At 41.6% G+C, this 9120-nt stretch overlaps 1 protein-coding gene across 1 annotated transcript; it reads left to right on the top strand.

Moving 5' to 3' along the window:
* On the top strand, positions 1 to 2229 carry fam43b (family with sequence similarity 43 member B). The gene has a single exon (XM_034536533.1). It carries the CDS (start codon positions 143 to 145, stop codon positions 1151 to 1153), a length of 1011 nt encoding a protein of 336 aa, XP_034392424.1. The 5' UTR covers positions 1 to 142; the 3' UTR covers positions 1154 to 2229.
* The last annotated feature ends 6891 nt before the right edge of the window (positions 2230 to 9120 follow it).

The raw sequence follows: 9120 nt of genomic DNA, 5'->3' as shown, positions 1-9120 counted from the left end.
TCCTCTGTGCTTAGTGAAGCAGCTTCTCTCTGCTTTTCCTCTCTTCCTCGCACACACTTTCTCGGTTTCCTATTCTTTTGCCTGAGCTGTCGAGAGCAAGCGCGGCGACAGAGGGCTCACTCGCTCCAACTGCTCCCGCACCATGCTGCCCTGGAGAAGGAATAAGTTTGTTCTGGTGGAGGATGAGGCCAAGAGTAAACCCAAGAGCCTGGGGACTGGGCTGACCTACCACTCCATCCTCTCCTCCCTTCTGCGCTCCTGTCCGGACCTGCTGCCCGACTGCCCCTTCAACTGGGTGGGCAACATCTTTCATACCAAACGGCAAAAGGTGGAACTCAACAAAGAGGAACCTGTTTACAATGTGCGCTACCTGGGGAGCGTGGTCACGATCACGGCAAAGGGCGACGGCTGCACCCAGGAGGCCGTGGCCAAGATCTGGGCGAGGAGCAACTACGGGGAGCAGAGTGTCAAGATGAGGTTAACAGTTGGACCGCAAGGCATCCGGATGAGTGCTGACAAATCTGGGAAAAAGAAACCCATCCATCTTTACTCTCTGAACAGAATCACCCATTGCAGCACTGACCCGTCACGGCCCAAGATCCTGGCTTGGATTTACAGGCACCAGGTCAAGAACATGGCCGTGGTGCTCCGGTGTCACGCCGTCCTGGTCAGCAAGTCGGAGAAGGCCCGGGTCATCGCCAACAGCCTCTACCAGAACGCCACCTCCGCCTTCAGCGAGTTCAAGCGGCTGAAGCGTCAGAGCGATTTCCGGCACTGCCAGCAGCAGCTGCTGGGTGAGGAAGCGGTCCCCTTGATGCCCCTGAGGAGGCTGCTGAACGGGCAGTGCCACTACAGACCGCCTGCCGACAATCCCGGGTGCGCCAGCCGCCTCTGCTCCATCACGGAGGAAGAAGAAGAAGAAGAAGAGGAGGAGGAGGAGGATGACAGCGAATATGGCATGCAGGAAATGGAGAAACCAGTGGAGGATGTAGAGGAGCAGCAGGAGAAACAGGTTTTCACAACAAACACAGACCCGACTGAGTTATTATCAGAGTTGGATATTGGGGATATTGCCAGACTGGAGCAGTGCCAAATCCACTTTGTCAGTGACAGCAACAACAACATGTTTACATTTATAACCTCTCTGGTGTGACAGTGTAAAGAACGCAACACTACAGTAACACATTCCTCTCTTAGCCCCTCACTGGTACCCCACTCAGGCTCACTCCTGCCCCGTCCATGTTATGTGAAGTGTTTACCGGAAACTTCTCCAGCCGGTGAAAAGGCGGACAGTCATTTCTGTCCTGGCCAGATGGCTCAAATGCTGGTTTGACTGTAGCAGTTTGGGAAACTGCGTGTTTACAAAGGGGACCGGCGACGCACGGACGAACGACGAAGCACAATGACGAGCGAGGACGATGAAAAAAACAGGAGAGCGCTGACGCTGAGATCACTTGGTCACATGTTGATCACGGCACCAAGCGTGATGTTTTCATTAGTCTATTATTGTTTTATTTTTGTGAATGTAACTAAAGCCGTGTTTGCCAGCAGGGACATTTCTTCAGATTGACTTGTAATATTTTTTCAGGGACGTTCTTTGTAAATCTATGTAATTTTTCTAGTATGACAATCTTCACTCAAATTGCCGGCAGACTGACCTTTCCGAGTGCTTACAATTGAGAGAAGTTTATTACGGATTTACTAATGATGACGGCCAACTAATGAATAAGGCTATAATTTAGGAAGCAAGCCATTGAGTTGACGTGTTTATTGCTGTCATTTGTTACAGCCCTTATCATTTATGCATGCCGTGTCAGCAGTAACCTTTTCGTGCTGAGCTTTTGTCTTATTCATGTCACACCTTTGATCCTTCTGCTTTTAAAATTAACACTGTGATAAATTTGTGGCCGGGGACACAACTAGTCATTCTGCAAAGTCTAATTTATCTAATGCATTTCTTTCCATATACATATTGCAGTATCACCTGGCTTGTCAAATCAACAACAACAACAACGGATCTCATTGCTTTGCTCTTTTTAGCCACATTTTGCTAATGCAGATTTTCCACATGAGCCCTGATGGACCCTTACAATTTAACACAAACTGTTTTGAATATCTGTTGATAATACCTGTACAACTATTTAAAGATGCATTGTGATTATTACAAGATGAAGCTATATATTTTCAAAATATAATGAATAAAAATGCCCCTCACTTGGGTTTTCTTCTTGAATCAAAGAGGGAGTGCATTTCTAGATGTTTGCGAAGAGATTATTCAAATGAATCCAACAACTTTTTATTCCCTTAGTTTCATTTGCATATTTCCTGATGTAAAAATATGTCTGACCTACACTTCAAAGAGAAAAAAACAACACCAGCATAATCTGCTTCGTGAGTTATAAAACTCAATTAAAAAAATATTTTTTTCCTGTTACTTGTTAATGTGGTTTGAGAACGTCTGCAGGCCTTCTCAGCCTTTTTACTCTGAGGGGAGCAATTAATCAGCGCATTGAATTGTTCAGGAAATGAACATAAAGCACCTGGCTCGGCAGGACTGCTGTCAGGCTCTGACGGAAGCAAGTGATCCAAAACGAGGACCAGGAAGTTGACTCACCCATTAACCATTTTATTGCAAACATCAGCCATTTTAGCGATGACAGAGTCTTTAAGATCTTTTCACAAACTTCGGCGAGTGACAACAATGAAACATTTATAAGTAAAGCATGTGGGAGCTCTGGTGTTTTAAAATCGGCATCCCTGTTTTTTGACAACAATGTATTTGTTTAATATATTCCACATTATTTCATCCCAATATTACATTGTAGTGCAATAAATCTAATAATACCCTGTGAAATTATTGAAAATAATTATTGTTCATGCATTCAGTTTAATTGTCTTACATAACTACATCAAAAGCTGTTTGATTTGACAAGGGAGAGTCCCCAATAAGAATCCTTCTTTTGAAGAGGAGTGGATGTCGCTCCGTGTATGTATCAGTAAACAGAATCATATTGAATTGGTTTGAATTACTGAGATGGATTGTTCTGAAGGGATACTTTCAGCTGGAACCTTTAAAATCAATATTTCTCTTTTCCAGGACTAAGCCACCTCTGAACAACAACAGGATCTAATGTCAGAAGATAGATAATAAAGGATCCTCGTGTCCTTGCAACAAATCATCTCGTAGCAAGGACAACTACCCTTTGTGAATACTAAGGGAAACCATTTCTTTGTTCCCATATTTTTTTATTTTCCCTTTTAATCTCAAGCCAGTTTGACAGGCTCCTGTTCTGCTTATATAAAGTCGAACACACACAAATAGTATCCACGGTGATGAAGTCAGTCATGTATGCTCACTGACATTCATGCCGAAATGCTGCCAATGTTAACGTGGATTGGTTAGAAGAGGAACCATAGTGCTTCTGCGTTAACGTAACTTTTGTCACGCAAGCAGAATCAGAGGGAGCAGATGGCAGCAGCAAGGTGCACGCTGGGCCTTATCACAGTCATCTTCCAGAATAATAAGGACTCAGATCAGTTCCAAAGCTTGTTGTTGTTTTGTCGCATCATTCAGCCGCAGGAGACGCTCTTAAAGAACACAAGATCTAATCAAACATGGCACACACTGGCCTGTCAAGTATCGCATATAATCGTGCTGTGCCATTTTACAGCAGGGTGTCTTTGGAGAGCCAAAAAGCTGCTTCTGCCTGCACACAGCTGTTCAAAGACTTCCTCATCCCCATGCAGGGATCTGTGAAGCAAACACAGGGAGAGTGACAGCGCCAGGGGGCCGGCTCGTCTCCCATCACAACAGGGAGGAGCGGAGGAACAAAATGTTGTGCCCGAGAGCAGCTGGCAGCAGGTGGCAGTCCGTTTTGTTCCAGTGATAATTATACGACAAAAAAAAAGAAAAAAAACAAGGTGTTGAGCAGCCTCTGTGTGAAGATGAGAGAGAGGAACGACACTGTGGATCAATGAGACTGCTCAGTACAGAGAGAAATGAACAGTAATGAGTTGTCTCAAAAAGTCAGATTAAACGGCTAAATACGTGTTTTGTCTCTAGCTGACACATGGACATGTTTTATGTTGTGACATCCATATTCCAAGGACAAGGTCTGAGCCTTCCAAAGTCACTATTGAAACAAATTTCATGTTTCAATTTCTTCATCAAATGTATATGTGGTGCTTTTGAAAGTTCTCAAACACACTTAAAATAAAAATGAAGAAAAAGAATAATTTAACCGTTATGGATGATGACATTGTGGGGCATTTTTGATGTGATTTGGTAAGGACTTCCATGGAGAGGGGAATATTACTGAAAACGTCATCCCAGGTTTGGCACTGCTAAGGCGAGGTGAGAGAAAAGATCACGGTTTAGGCTAAAATGACAACTTCCGTAAGTTTAGGGGAACCTTCATCGTCATCGTAACAACAATAAACACTTGGGTAAGGGTAGGGAACGATTGTTAGGAAATTGGAAACGAATAACGGTCTGTTGATAATTTGTCACTCTCTAATACCTAGCCAAGGTATTTGAGAAGTATGATTGAAATGAAGTCTATGAGAAAATGACCCTCCTTGTCGTTTGATTTATTAACTCATAAACACGAGTTCATGGTCTCAGTCATAGTTTCAATCTTTAATACAACATACATCAAACATTCAATGTTGTTAATCAAGCTGTTCTGACAAAAATGAGTAAATCAATTATTTGAAATGACCTCTCTTGTGAGGAAAGAGCCTGGAAGACCATCAAATCAGGGAGTAAAAAGTTTAAATAAACACCTACATTTTTATATGTTGATGCCTCTTCCACCCTTAGAAAACAAACTCAGACTAGCCACACAAAGATGAAATTAATGCATTATCTCAAATCTTTTCAAACAGTATTGTTTAGTGCGTGAACAGAAAAGACTTGAACCCCTTTTCTACAGGAAAAGACACAGTATTGAACAGGGGCTAAAAAACATGATATTACCATTTGCTGAAACGGCCGTATTCTTCTGAGACAACAGCGTTCTTGCATTATTTGATCCTACTATTATTTTACAGTCGAAGGAGAAAACTTGAGTTGGAGCTACAAGTTCAAATGATCCGGCTATCAAAGCTAACAAGCATCGTTTTCTATCTTATACATATCTTATAGCATAATCTGAGAAAAGGAGCTGTACACCTGGCAATTTGCAAATGAGAGGCCCTGCGTTATGCTGCTCAGCAACAATGTCAAAATCTGAGACGGAGGACAATGTCTCTGTTGGAACAAAGAACACAACTGCACTCTATATGTAAGATGCACATCCATGATTTTCTTTTTTTAGATTGACTAAGATATCATATGACTTATTTACTCTTAAAGTGAGTGAGAACTCATTAGACTGTGTTGTCGGATTTATTTCCTGATGCCACAGCTGTTCCTGTCGAGTGAGAAGACTCCTGCAGGAAATAATCTTAAGTGCTAGAGAGCATAACTATACAGCTAACTAATTCATGAGAATCAGGTTTGTGCACTTCCATATAGCACTTATGGTTTCATCCCATAGAAACATAATAAGCAACACCAAAATTGTCAGGGAGAAAATCATGCCTATGGAAATGCATGTTGCTTATACTGTCAGGGAAAGTAAATGATATCTCCATCGTCTCTTTTCTAGAACACTGCATGTGTGTCAGTCATATCACACACACACACACACACAAACACACACACACTGCTCATCCCTGCACTTCTTTTTGCTGCTGAGTTTATTGAAAATTAGCCACAGTAGATATCCCCTGCCCTTTCCACCATGATTTAACTCTTAAGCCTGTTTTAATTACTCTTGTAAAATTGTAAAAATCTTCTTTAAACACCTTTGCGAATAATGATACGCAAATGAGAGCAGATTGTTTTATATAACCTACAAGAGGAAATGTAATAACCCTGTCACACAGCACCTGATGTCTTTCTACCCCAGGCTACAGAATGGGAGGATTGCAGGAAGGTTGCGCATATCTTTCGTCCCCTGACACCATTAAACAGACTGATTAGGAAATCAATAACCTGGGAGCACCGTAGTGTGTTCTTTTATGGCACCCGATTGGAGAAGGTGCTATAATTGTTTTGTGTTTGTCGTGCGTCAGCCGCATCGCTGGCTGTAATGGTGAGATCTAGTTACACGCTGCATCGACCTTGTGCGACACGATGACCGCTGTAACTACATACCGACATCAGCAGGGCTCACAGAAAAACACAGAATTGGATAGAAAGAGCAGCATTTCTTATGATTACAGTACATTTTGAAGGAATTCTTTTTGAGAAATATGCTAATCTGCTTCCCCCGACTCACCAGATGTACAGACTAGAGATGGGCAAATGAATACTGGGGTATTGATAGTTTGATAATCACGAGCTACACATTTGGTATCGATTGCTACACATGTTACAGCATGTATCAATCAATCTTATCATGTAATGTTCAGCAAATAAGCTTGTTTAAATAAGTGTCACTAGCAATTCCTTCAAGAAACGTGCAATGCAATCAGTGCCAGAGTGGATCAAGTCTTTCAAATGTGTCACTTTTTTTTTTCATGCCTTTCCGATGCCCTTCTCCTTCACGACAAGAAGCTATCTTAGATTAATAAGAGCCAGCCGCTGGGTTGCAATAAAGATAAAGTACCCTTTTGATGTCTTCTTTGTCTTTGTTTCAAACCACTGCTGCAGATGGAGAGAGGCATTGCATTACAGAAATGTCATCTAGTTCCTTGCTAAAGGCATTGTGTATTTAGTTCCTACAAAACACCAGGGGCCTACAGGAGTAATTGGCTGCAATTATCACCACATTTGTCGCTATTTGCAGTAACAGTGAAGGTGTTGTCATTATACCTGTGAATCTCTGGGCTCAGTCAGCTCTTCAATGTCTTAGTTAAAGGCAAACACTAATTTCCTGATGAAAGTTTTGTAAAGTAGAATACAATCCACAAAGAGAACAAATGTCCTATTTACCCCTGAAGCATTTAGTTGGACAGCATAGAGGCAATCATTCCAGCATCCGTTTGTCTCCACGTTTCCTTTTACCTGAGGAGCAGCGAAACAAGGTATACTGGGGAGCAACCACTTAGGCACACACACACACACACACGCACAAACAAAATCTGGGCCAGGACACAGAAACATGCACACGCAAAGCTGGGGGGCATTTCATTTAGGTAGACAGTTTTCCAGAATAAGATAAGGCTTTTTTCTGCCTTTGATGGGCTACAGAGAGTGGCAGGTGGATAAAGTGGGCAGTGGAGTGGGTGGACTTGGCGGGCTTGCGAGGGGGTTGGTACATGCCACAGAGGAGGCTGTGTGTGGACATGAGCCATGGCCACAGTACCTGAATCAACAAGGATGCACCAAAACAAACAGGATGGACCTCAGCAGCCTATTAGAGAGGACACGCTACGGTACATTTCAAGCTGCAGTAGTTTTATTTTCCCATCACTTAATGCACTGCTGGCCATCAGTGTCAGTGACTGATGGCTGAATTAAACTTCCTCCAAAAGGGAATTTTTCTTTTGTTGTTTTCTTTATTAAATTTAAATAAAACTGTATTATAAGACAGCGACAACAATAGTTAAATAAAGACATAAACAATTACAGAATTCACATATTTATATTGCCAGCCTTATCATGCATTTCAATGCAAGAATACATCTTATTTAGGGTGTAGGAGTATATTACAAATGATTCAAGGACCAACATGCACAGTAGATAGATATTCAAATGTTTGATAATGTCAATATAAAAATCAAGTTGCTGGAATGGACAAGCAGATTATATTACATTTTTTACTTATTCCACTTAAACCTGGGTTCCTCAATTTGAAGGCACATCATAATATCTTGTATATACTATATAAAAGAGACAGGGCAGGCAGCCTTCTGACTTTTAAAGGTTTAATTATTGTTTCTATGTTTTGAGATTATTCTCACAATATTGTGACATCGATGACAACTGGCAGCAGAATTTAATTTTTTTCGGCGAAATATCTTGATGAGTGAATACAATCAATGGCGAGATCCCAGGTGGTGTCTGAGCGAGTCATAATAAGGTATTTCTTCCCTTTGCAAGTGATTGCTGTGTTGAATAATGCCTTGATTGTTCAGACATTTGACCCAAATCACAAATGTAAACCTCCTGGTGGCGCTAGAGGAAAAGCCAGGGGTTCACCAAAGTTTATCTACTGGGCATCAGCAACATATTTCATGGAGGTCCATCAAATAGTTGCTGAGATATTTTAGTGTGGACCAAAGTGGCAGACCGACGATGATGAGCACAACCTCTGGGGCAACGCTGCTATCTCTACCAAAAAGTAAATTACGGGTTAATCGTAATTTTTAAATCTCAAAGTACGTTTTTTCATTTCTTTCTAAATCTTTTTTAATTTAATCTAAGAAAGATTACATACAAATATTTAATAAACACCTACTCGTGATAGAATTGAGGAATTTTCTAATCAGTCTAATGTTTCCCTCTCCAGATCTATTGCGTTCCACTTAATAATTTACATGCATGACGAATCCCTCATGCTCTCTCAGACAAGCAAGTGGGATCAGTGGGAAGTCATTAAGAAACCTGCCAATCTCCACACGTTGCAACCTTGAAGCTGAGGTTGGGAGTGGCGTCATCATCCGAGGCGTGTTTCAATAAAAGATAACCAAGATTAAGGCTGTAGCACGTTACGTCACATGGTGGCTTATTTCAAAAAGACGTATGACATTAGCGTTATTTATTTGTTAACGGCATCGCATGACACATGCAACTGCTTGAACATTCAAGCATCTACAAATTGTCTGCATTTATAGAAAGAGGGGAATATTGATGCGGTCCCTCAAAACATCACACGCACACATATACACACACTGGGATGCTAATTAATTTTCAAACTCATCATCTCCTGTGTGAGTTAGAAAAACAGACAGCCGTCATCACCGATCATTCAAATGATGTTCCCTGAATATCCTTCTGGCTGCTCATGCTGTGCTTGATTTCTTTCATCAAGAGTCTTCATTACCTAGACTGAACGTGTGCTGTTGGCTTGATAAGTATCCAACTTAAAGTTCAACTGCAATTCAAACTCGCCTCACTTTTTGTGAATT

The sequence above is a fragment of the Cyclopterus lumpus genome, chromosome 7, assembly GCF_009769545.1.
Source record: "Cyclopterus lumpus isolate fCycLum1 chromosome 7, fCycLum1.pri, whole genome shotgun sequence".
NCBI classification, from domain to species: domain Eukaryota; kingdom Metazoa; phylum Chordata; class Actinopteri; order Perciformes; family Cyclopteridae; genus Cyclopterus; species Cyclopterus lumpus.
The sequence above is the reverse complement of the archived record's forward strand: the minus strand, read 5'-3'. Positions and strand labels throughout refer to the sequence as shown.

Excerpts from the sequence above, each read along its gene's own strand:
- fam43b (XM_034536533.1), top strand. The coding sequence starts at position 143 with ATGCTGCCCTGGAGAAGGAATAAGTTTGTTCTGGTGGAGGATGAGGCC.